The sequence below is a fragment of the Phoca vitulina genome, unplaced genomic scaffold (genome assembly GCF_004348235.1).
Source record: "Phoca vitulina isolate PV1807 unplaced genomic scaffold, GSC_HSeal_1.0 scaffold3, whole genome shotgun sequence".
NCBI classification, from domain to species: domain Eukaryota; kingdom Metazoa; phylum Chordata; class Mammalia; order Carnivora; family Phocidae; genus Phoca; species Phoca vitulina.
In genome coordinates, this window is record NW_022589706.1 from 11551240 (window position 1) to 11578176 (window position 26937).

The window sequence follows — 26937 nt, forward strand, 5'->3', positions numbered from 1 at the left end:
CTAGTACTTATAAAATTTGTTGGAATAAATACCTATAACATAGACAGTAGAGTTATAAACATTTTATTTGCTTTTATTTTTTCTTTTTGAAATACAAAATGCACATTGAGTTTACACAAACACGCGATGGCAAATTTCAGTGTACATGTATTGTACTACTCTTAATTTCTACACTGGTGATAGCAGGGCAGCTTTCAACATCCTATCTCTACACCAGAATAGATACCTGATTTATTGTTGCAAAGACAGTTGCAAATTTCCTCCTACTGTAGCCTCTTGGTCTTTATGAGATTTCTGCAAAACAGGGAGGGTATGTGTATCCTTAGTAGTGTTGTGGCAACTTTACAATTTTGGCTTATGATCATTAAAAAGAATCTGAATTATTGGAGTTTTATGATGAGCAAAATCATAATACAGTCCAGATGAATTGCTTGGCATTTATTTTCATTTTCAGTGAGGTTTTGGTATGGTAGTTCTTGATAGAATGGACTCACTGATGGTTTTAAAGTGAATTCTGCTTGCTCTTTGTTCCCTGTAGGCATTGGGGTAGTCCAGGTCTCTGGCCCTGAATGGCATGTAAAAGAAAGGTACCTTGAAGGAATCAAGGGAAAGGGGGCGGAATAGGTCTTCAATGCTGTTAGGAATTACTTGGCATTAAGTATTACCATGTACTGGAGGGCAGATATCTTGACCCTTTGCATATGCCTATAAACATCTTTGCTTTCTTCCACACCTTCTTGGACTTCCACTTAATGACACAATAGAAAACAGTCAATCTGTAGAATTGGACAAATCCAAAATTATATACATCATGTAGGCCTTGGCTGTAATATGTATTATGAAAAATTAAGAAATGCTTATTAAATAAGCTTTATTAGGCATATGCTGACATCTGGTGATGAACTAATTTGTTTCATGTTATAAAAAATGCCAGATAAATGAGTATCTTTAACAGAAGGTGGCAAATCCATAGAAACTGGGACTGTGTGTTTGTTTGTTTTTTAATTATAGTAATCTTGTTTTGTTTACTTAGTGTATAAATGGAATTACAGCATACAAACATGAAAATTAATTTCTGGAAATTAAATGCAGATGCCAATATTTTAGAAAACCATTTAAAATCCTGGGGCTGAATACATCCAGTTGAGTAGCAAAAAACACTGATATTTTAAAATTACTGATAATGTGAAAGCTCAATAATCCCATGGCTAAAGAATCAATAAAACTATATGCCAGATTCTATTACTTTTGAATAGTCACAGGGTATGAAATGACTTAGAACATCCCATGAACTCAGTGGCATTATGAAAAGGATGCAAATTTGTAACTGGAAAACTCAGATCTTTTGGGGATTGCTTTATATTAAAACAAAGCTTGTTTGCATAATATGCCTCAGTGTAAAGCTGAGCAATCTATGCTAAGAGTGGTAGCTCCAACTTTAAGTGTGGTAGATTAGTTCACATTTGTCTGTTTGATTGAGGATGCATTTGACAAGTTAAATCACATTTTCAAAGAGCTGCATGGAGCGCATTATGTTTTCATCCTGTAAGGGAGAAACACAGTGGGATTAAATTAAGTATCTCTGTAAGGGAAGGGACACTGTTTTTTGCCTCTAAGTACTGCACCACTGCTTAGGCCAAAAGCTCGAATACTAAGTGTTTGCAAATATAAATATCATCCTATCCATTTTCCATATAGATAAGTATGGAGAGCCCATTTTACATTTTGTTGAGTCTGCAGGCTTTAAATATTTCATTTGAATCTTACTTGGTGTTAATAGAAAATATTTCTCAAATTGGAATGGCAGAATGAAAACTAGAGAGGCGCCAAGGGTAAGACCAAAAATAAGTGAGCAAATGCAAATTTTGGCATTCCAGGTAGATCGCGGGCCAAGTCACAGAGACTTGTACATGTAGGAGGAAACAGGGTTTGTGTGTGAGCTAAGAGGCAACTCCATTGAGGATTAGAGGTTGGGGCTTGGGAGACATGTCTATAGTCCTTTCACCTCTCTCTTTGGGTCTCTTAGGGCTAAATCTGTAGGGCCTTCAGGAGCCAGAGAGGGGATTGTTTGAGAGCCACCTTGGGCCAGTGGCTGTGTTCAATTTAGCGTATTCCTTAGAAACAAGGGGACAGACTTTGAGCATTATAGAGGCACTTGGAGATTGTGAATGGCACTTGGTGAGCTGTTTATAGTAATGGTAAATAGTAGCTAAACTTGTGCTGACTTCTGGTGCTAGAAGCCAAGGAACAGCATCAGCAGGTTGATGTCACCAAGTTAACGCTCTTAAAGACCACCACATCGAAATAGGAGTTTAGAAGCAAGCAGGCACCAAGAAAGGGAAAGTATATCAATTTGAAAATAAAGAGAAAAGCTAAAGTATCAACAAACCTCATTGTCTCTACATTTATCTTAAGTATTTATTCTTAATTGTGGCTCTACCCAGGCATCAAATCAAACAGTTTTAGGTAAGCTAAAACTGGTCTCCCACCAGATAACGGAAAACCATTTGGATTTCTCCTCTGCATTTTCCACTCTTTATTTTTTATGACCGAAGACCTTTACTGGTTCAACCGAAAAGCCATTTCTGGTGCTCATACATTAAAGCAGTATGTTTCCTTCGGAAATTGAATGCAAACTTTGCCTGTGATGTATACTTTACTGTACTGGAATTCTAAATCTATAGAGATAATATGTTATATGCTCAGTCTGGGCAAAGAGCAATTCAAATCTCACATATGTTTTAACCCTCCGTGATGAATACTCTCTAATTAGGAAACAAAAATGCAGTATATGTGTAACATTGGTATGTTTAGGGCTTTCTACGTGGCTCTCCTCAAGGTAGGCACTCTATAAATGTTAATTAATTGAATTATAAATTGATGCCTGTTTTCAGAGTGGTAGGCTTCTCTTAGCTGTGTACAAGTGGTAAGCTTAGGTCAGCGTTGTGCTTTGCTCAGTTCATGGTGGCTAGCTGACTCTACTTAGTCTGACTATTATGAAAGCAAAAGGGACAGTTTCTTTACTACCATTACTTACTTTTTGGCAACTTTCAATGAATTCATCTATGGTAACAACTCCATCTTTATTTTTGTCCATTTTCTGTTCAGGAAGAAAAGAACAAAAAACTTCATTCAGCGTTCTCCCTTGGTACCCTCCTTTGATAACCTCCCTTGATACCCTCACAGCTGAAGCTGATGAAGAGTCCACCTGCCTGTTTTACAGGGAGGATCTGCTTCAGAGCACGAGCTAGTCCTTTCTTAGTGATAAGAATCTTATGGCCAATGTAGGGATCCGAAGGGGTACGTGCACCCCGATGTTTATAGCAGCAATGTCCACAATAGCTAAACTGTGGAAAGAGCCAAGATGTCCATCGACAGATGAATGTATAAAGAAGATGTGATATATATATACAATGGACTATTATGCAGCCATCAAAAGGAATGAAATCTTGCCATTTGCAACAAGTGGATGGAACTGGAGGGTATTATACTGAGCGAAATAAGTCAATCAGAGAAAGACATGTATCATATGATCTCACTGATATGAGGAGTTCTTAATCTCAGGAAACAAACTGAGGGTTGCTGGAGTGGTGGGGGTGGGAGGGATGGGGTGGCTGGGTGATGGACACTGGGGAGGGTATGTGCTATGGTGAGCGCTGTGAATTGTGTAAGACTGTTGAATCACAGACCTGTACTTCTGAAACAAATAATACATTATATGTTAAAAAAAAAGATAGTAGGAAGGGAAAAATGAAGGGGGGGAATCAGAGGGGGAGACGAACCATGAGAGACGATGGACTCTGAGAAACAAACTGAGGGTTCTAGAGGGGAGGGAGGTGGGGGATGGGTTAGCCTGGTGATGGGTATTAAAGAGGGCACGTACTGCATGGAGCACTGGGTGTTATACGCAAACAATGAATCATGGAACACTACATCAAAAACTAATGATGTAATGTATGGTGATTAACATAACGTAATAAAATAAAAGAATCATATGGCCAACTGCTGTTAGGCTGTTCCCTTTTCAGTAGAACGTGGTAGACCTCTAGAATCGCTGCCCTAGATAAAATCTGGCCCTCTAGCTATGACAGTTCAGGCAGTTTGCGGACACTTTCAGAGTTTTGGTTTTCTCATCTGTAAATTGAGGCTAAAGAGTATTTATAACCATAAGGATTCTTTTGAGAATTTATTGAAAACAAACATAAAAACATGAAAAAAACAGCAATTCCTTAGTGTTCTGTCTAGGATATAGTGAATGTTCAATAAGTGTAGTTATCGGTATTCTAATAAATTCAAAATCAAAATTACTAAATTAGTATGATGGTTAATATTCTATTGCTTTGTCCCTTCAGTAAAAGTGTTTTTTTTCTTTTGCTTTTTTTTGAATTATCATGACACTTTGCAAGCATTAGGAAATTTACTCTTTTTCACTCCCTCTCTGACTTCTACTTGCATTCCTACCTGGAAGAATGTTTCGACGTGTTGTCTAGGAGCATCTTCCTTGAGGACAGGATATGTGCATTTACCCATCATATCGTATATTGCTTTCATTATATCAAGCATTTCCTGAAAAGTAAAAGGCACACACATGAGGCTGCATGTGCTGTATGAAGAAACCACTCTGACAGATTATTCCTACTCTATTTCAAAATTTTTTTATTATTCATTAACTGCCTTTTGGTTGTCCCAGAGGAGAAGCCAACAGTTTTGTGCCTTAAAAGCAGCAGGGTCAGAATGTAAGAATTAATTTTGATCTTGGTTTCAAAATGAAGTAAGTAAATTCCCACATATCCAAGATGATTGGAAAATTGCTCTGGTTTAATGTTTGGATTTCCATAGACTTCCTATAGACTGTCTTTGTTTTATTGAGTTATTATATATCTTATATGTTGATCATCAATTTCCTTTTACTGAGAATGAACTCCATATCAACTGCATTATACGAAAACTGATAAATTTCAAAGCTTATTAGGATTTTCCTTTTTTCCTACTATAGCTTTAAGTAAAGAAATTGCACATGTAGGTTAGTCAAAATAGTATGGCTATATTTCATTGAAATTCCTTGGGAATTCCTTGAAATTTCATTAATTTTTTAACTAAAACAAAATCTAGTTTTTGACTTGTCATTTTCAATCTCAGTAAAAATAATATCTAATTATCCAAACATTCAGATTTATTATTTCACATTTGTTTCCTTCATATTGAAATTTCCATATAAAAGTCTAGATTAAGTTGATAATACAGATGTAATATACATTTACTTTTGAGATTATTCAATTCTCTTATTAATGATAAAGTAGTTTATAGCATGTAAGTCATAGGTAAAACATTTTAAGATGTTTTGAGTTTAGCTAAGTAGCAAGAAGTTTGTCTGACTTCAGAATTCATGAAATGTGTTATGTGTAAGACCAGCATGTTTGTGTTAAACATAGAGATAGGGATGGAAGGGCCAAGAGGTACCTAATATTTCCAAGGCATCCGAGTACTAAATATTTACTGTAGTACTGTACACCAGTTACAAGAGGCACTAGCTATTCAGGATATATTCAGTATGCATAAACACTTAATATTCATGAGGTCTTCAGCCATCCATTGGTGCAAAACATTCTGGCCCTATGTATCTTCCGCTCAAAAAACCCAAAACCTATGGCCTTTGATCAGGCTAATTGTCACACTATACCTGTGGCCAGGTGCACTTTCTATGTCTCTCATCGAGTAAGGTCAGGTCAGTAACCCTGGGTACCTTTTGTTTGAGGGTCCTCATGCTCAAAACTCAAACTTCCGGAAAAGAAAGTGAGTCAGGGAGAAGGGACATATGAACATTGAGGATCCCCCAGGATTCATGTAATGTCTTTCAACCCCATTTGGACCCTATCCTAAATTTGTTAACTTACCCCATCCCTTTTCCCTTCTCACGGTGTTTTATACTGGTTTAATAAACCATTTGATATGAGCTTCTTAATTTGGTCTGTGGGCCTTTTTTCTTGCATAGCCTGCCTGGCAGTGTTTGGGGGCCCCACCACTCCCATCAGGTCACGTTCTACACAATACAGGTCATTGCAGTCTCTGCAATTTTAAAATTGTATTTCTTTCCACATTATATTAGAAGAAAAAAAGGTCACAGGCCAAATATTCAAGCATGATTTGTATACATTTTCTTCCTGATTCCAACCATAGTCTTTATCCAATTTACAGTATTTATTTGAATGCCATTAGGAAACAGGGGTACAATCCTTATGTGTTTTATATTTACTTTGAAGATAGATGTACCATAAATTATTCCTAGCCATTGCAAGTTTTTTATTAAGAGTATTTCACCACCACCACCACATAAAATACTTCAGATTTCTTAAAAATGCAATTTTCAAATTAATAGTTTCAATTGTTTAACATCTGAAGTTAGAAAAATGGAAAGAGTCCAAAGGAGAGTTGTGTTGGTGAGGCATTTCTTACTTCTTTAGTGATGTAGCCATCTTTATTTATGTCATACAAATTAAATGCCCAGTTGAGTTTTTCTTGAACTGTCCCTCGGAGCAAAATGGAAAGACCCTTGATGAAATCCTAAAAAGAAATAAAAGTATAATTTGATATGACATTTCTAAAAAAAATAAAACACCAACTATGATAAAAGTCTCTCTCAAACGATGGAAGCAAGGGTTACAACCCTCCGGGTTTTTGAACCATTATTTAGTGAGATAATGTGTTCTTGGTCCTCTGTTTCTTAGAGTTCTCTGTGGGCATAAACCACTCCTTAGCTTTAACATTCTCATCTTTGACTTGGGAACTGACTTAAATCACCTGTGGAACTGGAAATGCTATGAGGACAGACACCCAAACAGCAAGATGGATGCTCTAAGTGGTATTGGCTTTCTACCACAACTGCACACAATTTCTTTTACTGAAAAGAATCTGATAACACTATCTTAAGAAATACAAGCACATACATAGCATACTTCCCATGAAAAAGATCTGCTAACAAGAAATATGGTCTGTCTTTAAGATATGGGCCAACTGTAACTGTTACCTAGAAATCAAGTTATAACACACATGGGGCAGTGGTGAAGAGCCTGGAGTTTGAAGCCAGACTGCCTGACCTCAAATTCCAGTTACGTCACTTGACAGCTTTGTGTCCTCCGACCATTTAACCTCCTTTTGCTTCAATCTGCATATCTGTAGAATGGGGATAATAATACTTACTTCTTAAAAGTTTTTGAGAGGATTAAAAGAGTTAAGCTATAACAATGTCTAGCAAGGGCATTGGTTATGTGTTTACCAAGTAAACGAAGCCCTTAGCCAGTATCATGGTTAGGCTGGTTTGATTGAACTTGATCAAATTCCTATATATTTGTTGTCTTGTGGAGCAGAGATACCATCACAATGTGGTAATTCTGAGCTCACGCAGATCCGATAATCCACTGGTAGATGGGAACGGAAGAGCCCAAGGGCATGCAGAAGTGGCTTTCTGGGTGAATTTGCTTTTTCTCTCTGCATTTCTACATTCCATCATTTTATAGCTGTTTTCCTGTCCCAGTTTTCTTAATTTTAATGTTTTCTTTTTTTTACTTTGAAAAGTAGGTAATATTCACATAGTTCAAAATTAAAAATATGTAAGATGTTTGGTGAAAAATCTTCTGTTCCTGGACCCCAGCTACCCTTTCTTTCTCCCCGGGCAGCTGGCATGGAATTTTTGTGCATATACAAGTATAAGGCATATTTATTTATATATATTCCATATCCCTTTGCACAAATAGTCTGAGAGGCTGTTCTGTACTCCCCCCCCACTTAACAATCTTAGAAATAATTCCAATCTTTTTCACATAATGTGTATGAATGCACCATAGTTTATTTAACCACTCTCCATTGATGAGTATTGAAAGATTTCCAACCTTATTAAAAACAATGTTATGAAGAATGACCTTATATGTACATAATTCATACTTGAACAAAAATATCTGTAGAATAAATGCTTAGACACGGGATTTCTGGGTTAAAGGATTTGAACATTTGTAAACTTTAGAGTTATTTCCAACTTGTGTTCCAAACTCCCCTCTCAAAATCTATATATGAGAATTTTTTATGTATAAGATTATAGCTTGTCAATACTATATAGTATCAAACTTTTATGTTTTCCAATTTCATGGGAAGCTATTTCTTTCTCAAATTACTTATATTTGTATCTTAAATAAATTTTCAAATGTCTCGATTTATAGAAACTCTTCACGTATTAGTGAAATTATCCTTTGTCTGGGATATGTCTTCCAGTGTTGTTTCCCAGTTTGTCGTTTCTTTTTATTTTTTTTATATTGATTTTTGCAAAGTAGGTATTTTTTTATTCTTATATTCTAGTATTTGTCAGTCTTTTAATTTATGTCTTTTGGTTTATGTCATATTGAAAAGGCTTCCCCCATTTGAAGTTATAGAAAGATACTCCCATGCTTTTTACTACTACTTCATAAGTTTAGTTTGATACATTCAAATCCTTATTCCATTTGGAATTTATCCACTGTTTTTAGATAATTATCTGGCTTCACACTATTATTTGTTACCCATTGTTTTGAGATGCAAGATTTATCATATCCTTAAATCTTTTATATATTTGTTTATATTTCTGAAATTTCTATTTTATTTCATTAGTAAATCTGTTTATCCACCTCTACTACATCGGCCCAAATATGAAAGTGGCTGTTAGGGCTATTTCCTCCTGGTCAATCTTTTTTTTCCAGCTATTTTCTCTTGCTTTAATACTGCACATGACTTTTGAAGGGTTTGAGGTAAATTTACAGATCAGCTTTGGCAGAATTGACAACTGCATGTTGGTGAGTCTTCCTAATCAAGACTATGAGAGACCTTGCCCTTGTCCAAATCATTTTTGTCACTGAACCTATTTATCAGTGTTCTCCTGGCTACTGTAATAAATTACCACAACTTTAGTGACTCAAAATAATATATGTTTATTATCTTAACAGTTCTTCATGTCAGAAATCTGAAATGAGTTTCACTGGGCTGGAATCAAGATGGGGGAGCACAGGGGATGTAGAGGGAGAGTTTGCTCCCTTGCTTTCTTGAGCTTTTAGAGGCCACTTGCATTGTTTGGCTTGTGACCTCTTCCTCCATCTTCAGAGCACAACACTCTAGTCTCTGCTCCCTTTGTCATATCTTTCTTTTCTTACCCTGATCTTCCTGTTCCCTCTTACAAGGACCCCTGTGATTACATTAAACCCACTTAGGTAATCCAGGATGATCTCCCCATCTCAAGATCCTTAATCACACCCACAAAGCTCCTTTTACCATGTAAGGTAACATATTCACAAGTTCCAGAAATTAGGATGTAGACACTTGGTGGGCTATTATTCAGCATACCAAACTCTGGTATGTTTTAGACCTTTTTGGTTTTTTTTCCAAGTTGTTCTTACATGTTTCTTAGTATTATTTATTTCTAGGTATGTTAATCCTTTTGTGCTGTTTTAAATGAGGTATTTTTTTCTATTACATGTTCCAAATTACTTTTGTTTGTATATACAAAAGCTATTGATTTCTCTATAATAATTGTGTATGCTGCCAACTAACTGAGTGTTTCTGTTGTATATGATAGTTTTTCAATTGATTCTCCTGGGTTTTTCATGGATGCAATCATATTAGCTGCAAATGGAGTTAGTTTTACCTCTTCTTTCTAATTTTTATATTTTTAATTACTTTCTTTTTTTCTAAATGTAGTGAATAATATATCCAAGACAATATTATATAATAACAATAATAATAGCCATCCTTATTTTGTTACTGAATTTAATAAGACTGTTTCTAGTGTTTCTACTTTAAGCATGATACTGACTTTAATCATGCTAAGAAGGTGTACAGTTATCATTTTATTAAAAAAAATTTATCAAGAATAACCATTTAAATACCCATCACCAGGCTAACCCATTCCCCCAACCCCCTCCCCTCTAGAACCCTCAGTTTATTTCTCAGAGTCCATGGTCTCTCATGGTTTGTCTCCCCCTCTGACCCCCCCTTCCTTTTTCCCTTCCTACTATCTTTTTTTTTTTTTAACATATAATGCATTATTTGTTTCAGAGAGGGCACGTATTGAATGGAGCACTGGGTGTTATACGCAAACAATGAATCGTGGAACACTACATCAAAAACTAATGATGTAATGTATGGTGATTAACATAACATAATAAAATTTTAAAAAAAAGAATAACCATTGACTTTCTTGCTGAAATGGAAAAGCTGATCTTCAAATTCATATGGAATTGCACAGGGCCCCAAATAGCCAAAACAATATGGAAAAAAAAAAGCAAAGTTAGAGAGCTCAAACTCCAATCTCAAAACTCACTACAAATCTACAATGTAGCACTTGCATAAGAATAGACATATAGACCAGTGCAATAACGTTGCAAATCTGGAAATAAACATCTGTGACCATTGATTTTCAACAAGGGTGCCAAGATCATGCAATGGGGAAAGAGTCATGTTTTCAACAAATGGTGCTGTGACAATCAGATAACCATACCCTACTTCCCATCTTTATTCAGGGTAAAATGTAAAGTGAGAGAAAAAGAGAATTCAAGAGAAGGCCACAAAGGATTACAGTATTTGGTAGGCAGAGAGAAAAGAGCCCGGCAAGGGATCTTGAAAATAAATTGCTAAGGAAGTATGAGAGGTCAAGTGAGGAGTTCATTTTCCTAGAAAAGGATGGTTCATGGTGATACAAGATGCTGCTGGAGAATGAAAAATGTTCATTGGATCAACAAAATGGAGGTCACCAATGAGTGATGCGAGAACTTTCCGAGGAGTAGAAGAAGCAAACAATGACAGAGATTAGAAGAAAACTCATGACTCTTGGCTGGCCACGATGATAGAGAGCCGGCTATATCTGAAGAGGAATATGGGAATACAGGAGAGATTTTTGAAGATGAGCACTTTGATTACTGGACGGAATTCTCTATGAAGAGATGACTAAAGGTGTGTGTGAGAGAGAAGGAGGGAGTACAAGAGATGGGCTGATCGTTCTGGGACCCAAGTGCAGGTAGAGGGTTGAGCTCTGGAGGGAGGAGGTGCATTTCCTCAGTTAACACAGAAGAAGGGGGACATGCTGTGGATGCCAGCAGCTGGTAAGAGCAAGAGGATGAGTGAGTCCCTACCTGACAGCTTCAATGGATGTCATCTGCTTGGGAGTGACAGATATAGCAGAAAGGGCAAGAATCAAAGGTTTAAGTAAATAAGGAGGCAGCCATGGTACTAGACAGGTGACTTGTGCCAATTATGAGAAGGTGGACATCCCTCAAAATACTTCATGCTATCTCCTGGAAAGTTGTTGTAATATATATAAATCTGAAATATATAACATACTATAATCAAGAGTTAATGTGCAATGTACAACTGGTAAACTATAAGCTTTGGCTTATTAGAAGCTACAAAATAGTCACTGCCGAGTATGGGAAGGTAGGCTTCTCAGAGAAAGATTGCTGAGGCCAGATGAGGTTGATGACTATCAATATAAACCTTATCCATTGCTTCAAATCACTAAGTAATAGTTATGTGCTCTTAGTTGAAAAGGGGGACTGGATACAAAGTCTTTGAAGACATGCTTAGAGCATTGGTTCTCAAAATTTAGCTTGCCACATAATCATCTGGAGGGCTTGCTAGAACACAGCTTGCTGGGCTCCACCCTCAGGATTCCTGATTCATTAGGTCTAGGTTGGGGTGCAAGAATATATAATCCTAACATATTCCAAAGGGATACTGATACTGTTGATTCAGGAATCACACTTTGAAAACAACTGGCCTACAGAAATCATCAATGGCATTGACCCTATCACCAAATGGAGCAGACAAGAGCATCAGTGAAAAGCACTTTTAAAGTCACATATGGACTTTTGTTGGTTGCCTTCCTACTAAGCCCCCACTAATTTCCACTTGGTGCTTCATCCAATTCAGAAGTGCTCTCCACCTCTAGCTTTAGTGATGGAGCTGTGACCTGAGCAAAGTCAAGAGGCTCATATTATCCCTTTGGTCAAGGCAATTGGATCTGGGTCGGCATACAACTGAACTCAGTCCACGTCTGCTCGACATGAACAGTCAAGCTTGGAGCCAAGGAGCGGCTGGCATTTTTTGTGACTACGGGAGAGCCCACCCTTAGTTGTAGCCATCCTTATCTCTGGACTTTTTCTTTCTGTGAGCCGATGAAGTCATCACATTGTTTTTGTTAGTATGTGATTTTCTATTATTTGTAAACAAAAATATCCTGATTTACAAGCTGACAGCTGATTCACATCTTCCTCTTAAGTACTATGTATCCCGAAACTACTTACATTAAAAGATGGCTGTGGACCTTGAGCACCCCTCTACCTTGTGATATACCATCTTGCAGGATGATATCAATAAACAGTTATTTCAAAAGAAGAATGATTCCTTACTTGTGGAAAAGAAAAATGAGAAACTCAGTGTGTTTTATGTGGTTTTTGCTCCACGCTTTTCTGAATGGTAACTGAAATCTATTGATTAGGAGACACAATGCTTAAAAAAAAAGGAAAAAGAAAACAATTCTCGGAGTACTTTGCATAATTACCTTTTATCTGTGAAAAAAGCTTGCATCTGTTCCCTAATGCACAAAAATGATCGGTACTGAATTGTGGTTTCCATTCTCTTATGATCGAAGCAAAAGAAGGAAAAAGGCATAAAGATTTGACTTTATAATATCCCAGCCTTGTTCAGTTGTGAGCTTTTTGGTATCTATCAAATTTTTGCTTCGTGCCTTAGTTCTGGTTGCTATGACAGGGACATTAGTCTTCCTCTGTCAGAGGAGGTCATCAAGAGGACATGACCATTGCTTGACCCACAAGCTGGCCCAGGCAATCCAAGGCTCTTACCCCTTCCCTGTCCTTGGAATGTATGGTCTGCCCACCCTTTCTGGACAAGGAGCCACTTCAAGGATGTAGTCTTGAGAAAGTAAGGTCTTGCTGAGACCATCTGGACTGTATATGTGACTGAATCCCATTAAGGCCTCCATAAAATTTTTTAAGGTTCTGGTGGGCAGTACAGAGATTTACTTGTCTTGGAGTCGCCCACGACAAGCCTCATAGGTAAGTTCCCTTACTAATTACACCTGCCACCTACCATTCTGGAGTGGCCTCTTTCTTCAGTCTCTCTTTGCTGTCTGAGTGCAGGGGGCCAGTTTGGAATTTCACCAGAGGAACTACTGAGGTTGAAAACAAACATCCTGCCCCCCTACCTGCCACTCAAAGAGCAATATGGCTTATAATCATGTGTTTAGGGTATTTGCAATAAATAGTCCTGTTTATAGTTGGGAAAACAACATTAAGTGACTTAGCAAAGGTTAAAAATATTAACTAGCTAGTTAGTGACAGATTCGGTATGGACAATCATACACGTGTTTGGTATATTTCTAATTTTATGCTTGCTTACGTATTTTCATGAAATTTTTAAAGGTTGTTTATTTTCTCTGGTATGACCTCCTGTGATTGGAATTAAGCTTCCACAGTAGTTGAACCACTTTTTGAAGTATTTGAAAGACACAATTTCAGGTACTATCTGAAGTTTGCATCAGGCATCAATCTGTCTAAAAAGTAATAAGTAAATTTTCTAAGATTTGTGGCCTGATTTTGTCATGCAGAAGGGATAATGTACTTACCTCATTTGATATATAATATTGTCTATTTAGCTACTTTAGTGTCTTAAAAGGTGATGACAGACACGTTAAGTTAGAGGAAAGTTCTTTGGTTCGATCTCACTAGAGGCCATTAAACATTAATAAACTTTTAAACAAAAATGAATATAAATACATAACAAATGTATACATAAATATGCTTGATTTACGTAAAAAATTATAGAAAACTATACTGAAGAAAATTGCAATCACACATAATCCTATCACTTATACAAAATAAACATTTCCATTTTTATGCATAGCATATCTATAGTAAAGGTCATGTATGTATATATAATAATGTATATTTCACTTAAAATTACAAGCATTTTCCCACATCACTGAAAATTCATTGTGACATCATTTAAATTACTACATATTAGGTTGAACCCTATGAAATTGCTGATTTTTTTTTTCCAGCATGGAGCCCAATGTTGGGCTTGAATTCACAATCCTGAGATTCAAAACCTGGGCTGAGATCAAGAGTCAGATGCTCAACCAACAGGGTCACCCAGGAGTCCCAAATTGCTGACTTTTTTTTATCATATTTGCAAGAATATTAATTTCATATGGTTTAATCTAATGATACTATCACAGTGGTTTTTGAACACTTTGGACCCCAAACCACAATAATTACATATTAAATGGCAACCTAGAACATACACAAACACACACATGTACACCAGAAAGTAATTATTTCCATTTCTCTTCTATTAATTTTTTAAACATTCTTATCATTAATCTCTAAATTAATTTTACCACGTATTAATGATTGTAATTTGGAGTTTAAAACACTGCTTTGTCATATGGATATACTGTGATTTACTTAACCATACTTTCTATTGGTGACTATGTAAATAAATTAAAATTTTTCTTTATTATAAATGATGCTGTGTAAACATTGTTCTCTATTTCCCATCATTTTGACTTGTTTCCTTAGGAAAGGAGTATAAGTCCTGGGTCCTGGGAGCACTGAAATTTAATAGTAATAATGACTACAGTTTATGGATGTGTGTGGGCCCCTGTGTTAGGCAATTTCTGTGCATTATTTCATGTCAGCCTCATGCAACCATAGGGAGTAGGTACTGCAGTCTTTATATTGTAGAGAGATGCTCAGAGGAAACAAGTGACCAAGCCAAGGCATAGTCAGTGAGCAGGGAGCTAAAAATCAAACCCAGACCTCTGACTCAAAGCCCAGGCCTCATTTTGACTAGAATTGAATCAATGGGCTGTGGTTATACACAACAGTATGATATAAACACAGGCCATATCTCTTCTCTTGCTACTATAGGACAGAATTGTGGGGTGATGTGAAATAATGACTCATAGTGATTTGCAGTTCATCTACTTCCTAATAACATTTGTAGAAAATTAGGAATGCCAGGAATTCATAATTCTTGCTATAAAATTAATTCATAAATGCATTATAAAATAGCCTTAGCTTCTTAAAAAAAAAGTGTGTCAGTATGCAAATATATGTGTGACCATGAAAGCTGTAAGAAGATCAGCTAAGAAGCCCAAGAGTTACATGTCCAGGAACACTGAGACTGAGAGAGATCAACTCTCTGAGACTGACCAGATGTCAGCCAGGGTTAACATTAACTGAGCATTTTCTATGTGCCATGAAACTTTCAAAACTCTTTAAATCCATCATTTAATCATACAACAATTTTGTGATGTATCTATCATGATTATTTCCAATTTACATTGAAGAAATTCAAGCACAGAGGGAATGAGGAACCTGCCCAGGCGTCAGAGCTAGAAGTGGTAGTATCTAGATTTGAACCCTGTGTCTGACTGAGAAGCATGTGTTCTTTTAGATGAGAAGAGACTTCTGGAGCTTCCACAGAAGCTGGATGTTAAAGTTGGAGATTAATTCAGGACTGGGGCAGGGAAGACAAAAGATGAGCCTGAAGCATCTTGTAATGCCAGAAAATAAGGGTCTGATGAAAGAAACACAGCAAAAGAGAAGAAACAACCACAATGATAGGAGAATGTTGAAGGGACACAGGAGTTGACTGAAACATCTCCCAGTTGCCAAACTGTAACAATTTGAGCAACAAAATAAATAGGGTTATATTGGATTACAACTCAAAAGACAAAATAAATCTCCATTAGTCCATACTGATATAAATGACTTCTTGAATAAATTCATCAGTGGAGGAGAAGAAACAAATATCCCAGGCAGAAGAATTCCAAGTAAATTATGTAAATTATATTCTACTCTCAAGGAGGTGGAACGTAACTCCCCCAGCCTAAAGTGTGGGCTGTGCATAATAACTTTCTTCCAGAGTATGGTTTGGAAAGAGGGGAAAAAGAGTTAACTCTACAGTAGAGGAATAACCAACCCTACTTCAACCAGGTGACCAACGTAGAAGTCAACAATGTTGATAAAACGTACTCTTGCTTTTATGTGATAAAATATGGCACTTTAATTCTTTGGGCTTTCTCCCCAGAACATACCTCCCTGGCCTAATTATGAGAAAAAAAAATCAAGCAAATCTGATATTCTACAAAACACCTGACCCATACTCCTCAAAACTCACAAGGTCATCACAAACAAGGAATATCTGAAGAACTGTCACATCCAAGAGGAGCCTAAGGAGATCTAGTGGCTAAATTTAATATGGTATCCTACATAGGATGGACAAAAAAAGGACATTAGGTAAGAGTTAAGATAATCTGAAGAAAGCATGGACTTTAGTGGATAATGCATCAATATTAGTTCATTACTTGTAGCAAGTATTCCATTTTAATGTGATACTAATAATAGGGAAACTAGATGAGAGGTATATGAGAACTATCTGTACTATCTTTGCAATTTTTCTCTAAAGGTATATCGGGTCTAAAATTTAAAAAAACTTTATTTAAAAAATGAATTTTAAAAAACAAATCTGACCTGTGGTCTGTCAGATATTTATTGTATTCTTTTCTTGTCTGTCTTGTAATAATCTGCTGTTACCCCACATTGTAGCATGTGCTATGAGAGGTTTAAAGGACTCGCCCTTAGGGCCTACAGGAAATGGTAAGCAAATGCAGGAGGAACTGAGTACCCCCATGGCAAGACTAGGCAAGACCACAGGGAAGAAGCAGGCCAGAATGATGGACGACAAGCAAAAACCAGGACACATGTGGCCTGGTCAGATTCCCTGGGAATCAACAAAAAGGTATGGATGGGGCCCAGGGCAACAGACCCAACTGTGAAAACAGTTGGATTCTATGAAAATGGGAGACTATAAGCTCCATGAAGACAAAGATTTGTGTCTTTTGTTCACTGTTGTGTCCCCAGCCAGCACTTTGAAGAGTGTTTGGCACATAGTCATGCTCAGTAAGTATTTGTTAGATGCATAAATGAAATGAGAAGACTTCTGAACCTACCTTTCACTTTCCTTTCAATAGCTCCCTGCAATGGGCACTAGACAAGAACAGAATTATGTGTACAGGTTGTGTAAGTGTGTGTGTTTGTGTTAAGAGATATAAGAAGGATAAACCCTAATGATTAATAAATGTGATAAAATCAGAATTTTATACTTATTGGTAACATTGCCTAAATAATTTCCACTGGTATCTGACATCTCAAAAGAAAATAGCTATTTATTTTTTTAAAGATTGTATTTATTTTGAGAGAGAGAGAGCACACAACTGGTGGGGTAGGAGAGGGAGAGGGACAAGCAGACTCTGGCAGAGAGTCTGATGTGGGGCTCAATCTCAGGACCCTGAGATCATGACTTGAACCAAAATCAAGAGTTTGGTGCTCAACCAACAGAACCACCCAGGTGCCCTGAATTAGCTATTTAATTTGATAAAATGATTCATCCTAGAAAGAAAGTTTTGCCATAACCATAAATGATATTTGGGAGAAAAACATTTTTTTCTTATCACTGTGAATGACGACGAGATTACTTTTTTGATTTATAACGTCTCCAGGCAGTGCCACTCCCATTTCATTCAGTATGAATTGGATTGTCAGTGAATGGTGTTTTCTTGAAGCTTTGAACCCTAGCTCTGATGTCACCTGTAGGAAGCAGGTATAGCTATTCCAGAATGTTATTTTAAGTCAGCCTCAATAATTCAAGTAAACTTGCCATTCGGGACCTGCTCAGAGGTATGCATTGCCCTGATGGTGATAATGTTTGGCAGATGGTAATTGTTGAAATGGTGGTAAAGGTTCAGAGTTGATCGTGTAGCCAACAATTGTGTCAGTAACCAGTGGTTTTTGTGGATGGGATGGATTGAATGCGAATTGTGAAAGTTGGTGATAATATTCAGTAATCAGATCATAGAATGCCATCTTAGATGTCATCTAGCAAACACTGTGGCTCAAGCCCTCAGGAGGAGGCAATCTATTGTAATGGTTAAGAATGGGGTTTGGAAAACTATGGTCTGGGGAGCCAAACAGGGCTCATATTGTTTTGTAGACAAAGTTTTATTGGAACACAGCAATGCCCATTTACTTAGGATTTGTGTGTGGCTACACAGCAGAATTGAGTAGATACAATAGAGACTGTAGGGCCCACAAAGCCAAAATATTTACTATTTGGCTCTGAACGGAAAAGTTTGATGATTTCTGGTTAAAACCATAGGTTTTAGAGACTTAGGCAGAGCTGCGGTTCAATCCTGGTTCGTAAATTTGAGTGCCAAACTCATTAGTGCCAAAACTTGAAGTGAACTGACATAAAACTATTTTTAATCTATTTCTAATTATCTATATATTTGTCTATCTATCTACCTATCTACCTATCTATCCATCCATCATCTATCAGTCTACGTATGATCTATCATCATCTATCATCTATCTATCATCTAATCTGCCTCTATCATATTAATCAGAGGACACTAACAGCTGTACCAACACTTTCAAATCTTAGTCACTTGGCACCATATAAACTAACTTCACATACAGTGAAATGGGGAGAGTGCTCTGTTCCATGCAGTCATTCAGAGATCTGGGCTCCTTCCACTTTGTTGCAGGGCCAACTGAAATATGTGAGCTCATAGTCCCCACAGATAGGAAGAGAGAAGAAGGAGATGTGGTCACTTCTACTCACATCTCATTGGTAAATCTCAGTCATGGCTCCACCTAACTGCAGGAGAGGCTGGGATTATGGCCTATTCATGAGATCACCGAGCAGAGCACATGGACATTGGTCATCAATAGCAGTCCCTGCCATGTTTATCGTGTATCATATTTCACTGCATGAATATTACACATTTGATTATAGCATGCTGCGGACGCTACCAGAGACATTAAATAATATGGACTAGTGTGTGCAGGGTATTACTTGTCTAAATCTGCAGGGCTGTGAATGACAAAACTCAGCTGGCTCTGAGAATTTCAGATGAGGGGCTGGGGATCTATATACATCTCTCAGGCAGGATAACAGTTGGTAAGAGATGCATTCTGGTGCCAGACTGCCTGAGTTTGAATCCTGGCCCTCCTACTTTCTAGCTGTGTGACCTTGGGCAGGTTGCTAAACCTGTCCATGATTCCCTTTCTTCATTTGCTAAAAAGGAGTTAATAATGGTACCTGTGAAGATGAACTAAGCTGGTATATATAATGCACTCAGCACAACTGCCTGACTCATGAGTTCAAATGAGTTCTAAACAAGAGTCAGTTATTATTACTGTGTATAGCTAATACTATTTTTAAACACTTAGTATAAGTGACTGACACACAGGAAGTACTTATTATATGGTGAGATGCAGAATTATCTTTCATACCATCGTGGACAGAGCGATCATGTAGCCGTTGAATGAATATGTTCAATGATAGAAGATTACTGTTTAACAAGATGACCAATGTTGTTATTAATTGGCTTTGTTAGAAAAATGTCCCGTGTAATAACTACTTTGGTAACACCTTATAAATATCAAGCATGTATTTGGTGCCAGGCACTGAGCCAAGCCCTTTACTGATATTAGTACATTTTCAGTCTTACATTCCCTGTAAAGTAGCTTTGCTTGCTGATATTTTACAGAGATGAAAACACTAAGGGGCCTAGAGAGTTTAAATTCTCAGCCCGGGGTCTCACAGCCACTGAATGGCAAGGAGGGGATTAGGCCCAGCCACGGGCTAGATTCAGGTGCCACCTCACTCCCCTGTCTTATTCACTCTGCCCTTTTGGGTTTAAGCAAATTAAGTAGAAAACTTCCTTTTCTCTTTATTGTAGAATCAGAATGGTCTCTGCTATACCTCCCAGAATGCTACTGTTACTCAAAATATGTTCATTGCCTAATCATTTCTGTTTTCTAGAGGTTTTCGAGGTAGCTAATTGATTTTAGAAATTATTAGCTAATACCATACGATCCAGCAATTGCACTACTGGGTATTTACCCCAAAGATACAAATGTAGGAATCCGAAGGGGTACATGCACCCCAATGTTTATAGCAGCAATGTCCACAATAGCCAAACTGTGGAAAGAGCCAAGATGTCCATCGACAGATGAATGGTTAAAGAAGATGTGGTATATATATACAATGGAATATCATGCAGCCATCAAAAGGAATGAGATCTTGCCATTTGCGACGACGTGGATGGAACTGGAGGGTGTTATACTGAGCGAAATAAGTCAATCAGAGAAAGACATGTATCATATGACCTCACTGATATGAGGAATTCTTAATCTCAGGAAACAAACTGAGGGTTGCTGGAGTGGTGGGGGGTGGGAGGGATGGGGTGGCTGGATGATAGAAATTGGGGAGGGTATGTGCTATGGTGAGCGCTGTGAATTGTGCAAGACTGTTGAATCACAGATCTGTACCTCTGAAACAAATAATGCAATATATGTTAAGAAAAAAAAAAGAAGACAGCAGGAGGGGAAGAATGAAGGAGGGGAAATCGGAGGGGGAGACGAACCATGAGAGACGATGGACTCTGAAAAACAAACTGAGGGTTCTAGAGGGGAGGGGGGTGGGAGGATGGGTTAGCCTGGTGATGGGTATTAAAGAGGGCACATTCTGCATGGAGCACTGGGTGTTATGCACAAATAATGAATTATGGAACAAAAACTAATGATGTAATGTATGGTGATTAACATAACAATAAAAATTAAAAATAAATAAATAAAGTCAAAAAGAAAAAAAAGAAATTATTAGCTAATTATTTTAGAAAAACAGTTACAATAGCCTAGTGTTAAATTTGATTTTGATTTAACATTTATTAATTCAGCCATTAGTTTGCTTTTAAAGGAAAAGACATATTACCAACATGCTTATAATACATAGTCATTACAACTAACTTTCCAAATTATAATCAACGTTCATCACAATTACCAGCATTTTACATAAATATTGTAATGGCAATGTTATGCATGGTCCCATATCATTAACACCAGACTAAATTTACATGTTGAAATTAGATACAATGTGCTATAGGTAATTGATGGGACATTTCTGATACAAAAGTAATTTCAAGTAATGAAATCATTAGTATTTTTTACCCTACTCGATTTTTGCAAACTAGCTATGAAAGATTTCATTAGGTGAACTGGAACCATTGACTTCGATGTTATTGCTACATTAAGGCTGTGCTGGAATTAATCTTGGTTGGTGAAATGCAGCAAACGCTAACACCAGATTATCATGGGGTGATCCTAAACTGCCATCAATGGAAGAAATGTTACAGATGCTACCTGTGACGCTCCCACATGTCCCCCATTGCTACTGCCATATCCAGGACAAACCCAACTGCCCTCGCCTTCACCACTGCAGGCTTCTTGGTCTACTGGACCTTTGACTCGGTATTGCCGGCTTCTACTCTTCTCTCCGCAGTGCTATTTCTTGGTTAAGTTAAAAGAGATGGCATGTTGAGCTTCCTGGCCTGGAGTCTTTATTTTAGGTGCACTCAGTTGCAGGAGCACCTAGTACATGCGTGGAGACACTTTGCTGCCCTGGGAACTCTGCCTCCTGGGGCCACTGACTGAGTGATAGCTCAGAAGGTGGTGCTTTCTTCTCTTATCCTGATTCAACGAAGCCCCTGCTCCCAGATAGCTGGCAATGTCTACTTGGACTTCCCCCCTTCTAAACATGGCAAATTCTGTTGAAATATAAGTCTATCAATTTAATTTTAATATCTCTTAAACTTGTCTCCTCCTTCTCATCACCAATGCCTCAATTGTAGTTTGGCTTAAGTTAGCTCCTTTCAGCATTCTTGGAATACAGAGCTACTAAATGAACTTCTTGTTTCTAGGAACATGGTCCTGATCCCATGACTTCCCTGCTGAAAATTCCTCAAGGACTACTCACTTCCCACAAGAGAATCCAGCCTCCTTAGCATCCTGCCTCAGACAGGTCAGGAGCTGGCCTCTGCCTCCTCATCTAGTCTTCCTTGTTGGCCTTTTCCCTTTGTATTCTAACTTCTAGGTGATTTACAAATGCTTTCTCTTCATTCCCAGGCTTCTGCCTCTGACTCACTCCCCACTGCTTCTCATCCTGAGCTCTTATTCTCTTAACTAGCTCGTGCTTGTCCTTCACACCTAGTTAATCAAATCCATGGGCAGGCTTCCTTCATACAGCCTTATAAGTACCTTTCCTTATTGATCCCATTTCATCATCTGCCCTTTATCATGGCACTCACTGAAATTTCTGCTTACATGTAACATGCACCTTCCCCTACTCCCCAAAAGTGTACCACCCCCAATTACCTTGTCTCCATGATATATATTAAAAATTCTGCGTCCAATTCCAATGTAGTGTGTGTGCATGTGTGTGTAATTGCCCCACACCACCAAGCAATTCTCTAACACCAGCTGGGTGTCCTACAATTTAACTTAGCTCTGACCTTTTCACAGCTCTGACCAGATCCCACAGGTGAAGGTCTCAGGCCTACAAGACTGACCTTCCCCAATTCAAATGCCAATTGCAAGTCCAGGTTGTCACCTGTGCTTCTGAATGATGGGGTTTTGAAAAGACAAACAAAATTGACAAACTCTTAGCTAGACTAAGAAAAAAAGATAAAAGACTCAAATTAATAAAACAATCAGAAATGAAAGAGGAAACATTGCAACTGGTGCCACAGAAATCAAAAGAATCATGAGACTACTATGAATAATTCTACTCCAATGGACTGAATAGCCTAGAAAAAAAAAAAATGGATAAATTCCTAGAAACATACAACTTACCAAGACTGAATCATAAAGTCTGAACAGACCCATAATGAGGAGATTGAATCAGTAATCAAAAATCTCTCAACAAAAAAAGCCCAGGACCACGCGGCTTCACTGGTAAATTCTGCCAAACATTTAAAGAACTAATACCAATCCTTTTCAAACTCTTTCAAACAATTGCAGAGGAAGGAATATTTCCAAACTCATTTATGAGGTTAGCAATACCCTGCAACCAAAACCAGATGAAGGTATCACAAGAAAAGAAAACTACAGGCTAATATTCTTGATAAATATACATCCAAAATCCTCAACAAAATTCCAACAAATTCTAACAGCCCATTAAAAGGATCATACAACATGACCAAGTAATCTTTATCCCCCTGATGGAAAGATGGTTCAACATATACAAATCAATTAATGTGATATCCCACATTAACAGAATAAAGAAGAAAATCACATGATCATCTCAATAGATGCAGAAAAAACATTTGACAAAGTTGAACGTTCTTTCATGATAAAAACTCTCAACAAACTAATAGAAGGAAAGCATCTTCACATAATGAAGGCCATATATGACAAGCCCACAGCTGACAACATGCTCAATGATGAAAAACTGAAAGCTTTCCCTCTGGGATCAGGAGAAAGGCAAGGACACCCAATATTGCCACTTCTATTCAACAGAGTACTGGAAGTCGTAGCTAGAGAAATTAGGTAAGAAAAATAAATCAGATGACATGATATTATACATAGAAAATCCTAACAATTACACCAAAAAACTGCTAGAACTAATAAACAAATTCAGTAAAGTTGCAAGATACAAAATCACATACAAAAATTACTGTGTTTCTATATATCAACAATGAATTATCTGAGAAGGAAGATAGGAAAACGTTCCCATTTACAATAGCACCAAAAAGAATAGAATAAAAAACTTAGGAATAAACTTAACTAAGGAGGTGAAAAACTTGCATACTAAAAACTGTGAAACACTGATGAAAGAAATTAAAGAAGACACAAACAAATGGAAAGTTCATGAGTTGGAAGGCTTAATATTGTTAAAATATTCATACTACCCAAAGCTATCTGCAGATTCACTACAACCCTATCAAAATCCCAAGTGGTATTTTTTACAGATAGAAAAAATTCATATGGAACCACAAAAGACCACAAATATCCAAATCAATACTTAAGAAAGAACAGGGCTAGAGGCATCACAATTCCTGACTTCAAAGTATATTACAAAGTTATTATAGTAATCAAAACACTACGGTACTGGCATGGAGACAGACATATAGATCAATGGTACAGAATAGGAAGCTCAGAAGTATATCCATGCGCATATGGTCAACTGATCTTTGACAAGGGTGTCAAGAATACACAATGGGGAAAGGGAAAGGATAGTCTCTTCAACAAATGGTTTTAGGAAAACTGGATACCCACACTCAAAAGATTGAAATTCCATCCTTACCTTATCCCATACACAATTATCAATTCAACATGGATTAAAGACTTAAACATAAGACCTGAAACTGTAAAGCTCCTAAAAGTAAACCTGGGGGAAAAACTTCATGATATTGGTCTTGTCAATGATTTCATGATAGGACTCCAAAAGCACAGGCAACAGAGTAAATAAACAGGTGCTAAACTAAAAAACTTCTGAGCAGCAAAGGAAACAATCAGTGGAGTGAAAAAGCAACCTACAAAATGGGAGAAAATATTTGGAAACCATGTATCTGATAAAGGGTTATCTCAAAAATATATAAGAAATTCCTTCATCTCAATAGTAAATATCTAACAACTCACCAAAAAATGAGCTGAGGACTTGAATATACATTACTCTGAATATATCCAAATGGCGAGCAGGTATATGAAAAAATGCTCAACATCCCCAATCATCAGGGAAGTACAAATAAAAACCACAATGAGATAGCACCTCACACCCATCAGGATGGCTATTAACAAACAAATGAAAGATAAGAAGTGTTGAGGATAGGGGTGCCTGGGTGGCGTCTGCCTTTGGCTCAGGTCATGATCCTGGGGTCCTGGGATCAAGCCCCTCATCGAGCTCCCTGCTCCGGGAAGCCTGCTTCTCCCTCGCCTACTCCCCCTGCTTGTGTTCCCTCTCTTGCTGTCTCTCTCTCTGTCAAATAAATAAATAAAATCTTTATAAAAAAAAGAAAGTGTTGAGGATGTGAGTAAATTGGAACACTTGCACACTGTCGATGGGAATCATAACTGTGTAACCACTATACAGAAAACAGTATGGAGGTCCTCAAAAAATTAAAAATAAAAATACCATGAATCCTACTTCTGGATAATTATCCAAAAGTATTTGAAATCAAGATCTCAAAGATATATTAGACTCCCATATTCATTGCCGCTCTATTCACAACAGCTACCCTGCAATATGCAACAACATGGATGAACCTGAGGACATGCTGAGCCATCAGAGAGAGACAAATACTGCATGATTCCACCTACATGAGGTATCTAAAATAGACAAATTCCTAGAGTCAAGGAGTGGAATGGTGGTTGTGGGGGGCTGGGGCAGGGAGAAATGGGCAGTGACTAATGGGCGTAAAGTTTCAGTTAAGCAAAAGGAATAAACTCTAGAGATGTGCTGTACAGCATTGTACCTGTAGTCAACAATATTGTAATATACACTTACAATTTTGTTAAGAAGGTAGATCTAATGCTCAGTGTTCTACAATAATGGCAACAGTGATAATAATAAAGAAAAAAGTCTCAGAAAGAAAAAAAATGTTATTAAACCACCCAAACTCAGATTTTCCCTATAAATAGACTAAATTTCTTGCAATGTGTCTAAAGTCAAATCATATATAAAAAAAAGTCTATGACTTACCTCAAAACTCACAGCTCCATTGTGGTCCGTATCAAACGCATTAAACAGAAAATGCGCGTATGTTGTCGAGTCTGAAATGTTGAAAAGGGAATATCATTAAGGCAGCATTTCAATACCCTACTGAAGACTGGCATAGCATGCCCAAGCCTCCTTCTAGTTAGGAAAACTTACTCCGTCTCCTCTACTTGTGCTTTCTTCCTGGCTGTGCACCTTTGTTCAGTAGAGGATTATAATTTGAGATTCATGAGAGTGAACTCCTCACACAGAGGCCATTGATGATACACATTCTCTGTAAGGTTGTTGCTAGAAATGCTCTGAGCATCTGGGAGTCTTGGGTGATGTTCCTGGCACTGAGATGAGTAATGGTACCATAGATGAGTGTGAGGATGAAGTGAGATGCATCTGGAAATTGTTTAGTGCTTGGCAGGGGCTATCTTTACAAGTAAAATAATAAAAATACTAAGAGTGCGGGATGCCTGGGTGGCTCAGTCATTTGGGCATCTGACTTGATTTCCACTCGGGTGGTGATCTCAGGGTCATGGGATCAAGTACCCAGGTGTGCTCAGCGCTCATCGGGGAGTCTGCTTGAGATTCTGTCTCCCTCTCCCTCTGCCCCTCCCCTGCTCTCTCTCTCTCTCTCAAATAAATAAATTAATTAAAAACAATACTAATAGTGAGACACACATGAATTGACACTTTTAGTGTTGTGATTATGAGGTTGTTCGTCATTTTTACAACTCAGATAAAGATAGGGACTCAGAGAGGTTAGGAAACTTGCCCAAAGTCACACAGTCAATTAGTAAAGAGGGATGAAACTGAGTCCTTCTGACTGGAAAACTAGGCTAGCCCACAGCCAGTGAAGTGGTCTGATGAACTGAGGACAGGGGTCACTTGGGAAGTTTCTGTGGCCATGGTAGGAGTGTGGGGTCCTGAGGGCCCCTGGGCCTTGGGTGGGATTCACGGTTCTGGGTAACCCTGGGCAGTTTGGGACGGGGCTCATTCTCCAGCACCTTGCAATGCCGCCTGATAACCCCGGAGTATATCTGAGATCCAACACATCCACTGAGCTTGCTTCTAGGGGGTTTTCCCATTTTTCCTCTTTTACTTTTTCTCTGTTGTCTCCCTTCATCTCTGAGCTTTCTGCTTTTTCATGTTAAAAGTATATTTTTTCTTGCTATTTTCTTTTCTTAGTGCAGTTTTCATTTTTCAGTGCTTCTGTGCTTGACCTTGATCAAATTTACTTGATTATTTTAGATGTTTCATCTCATGGTTTTAGCTTTTTACCTTAACCTTTTTTAT

At 37.7% G+C, this 26937-nt stretch overlaps 1 protein-coding gene across 3 annotated transcripts in view; it reads right to left on the reverse strand.

Annotated features, from left to right (window-relative positions):
- Positions 1-47: 47 nt before the first annotated feature.
- KCNIP4 (potassium voltage-gated channel interacting protein 4) overlaps positions 48-26937 on the reverse strand; it is a 1108185-nt gene continuing 1081295 nt past the window's right edge. For all 3 annotated transcript variants that reach the window (XM_032397241.1, XM_032397227.1, XM_032397233.1), the window contains 5 exons: positions 25639-25709; positions 6454-6561; positions 4462-4566; positions 3038-3100; positions 48-1543 (listed from right to left, as the gene is read on the reverse strand). In XM_032397241.1, coding sequence (XP_032253132.1) covers positions 1496-1543; positions 3038-3100; positions 4462-4566; positions 6454-6561; positions 25639-25709 — 395 coding nt within the window. In that variant the 3' untranslated portion in view covers positions 48-1495. The remainder of the gene's footprint in view (positions 1544-3037; positions 3101-4461; positions 4567-6453; positions 6562-25638; positions 25710-26937) is intronic.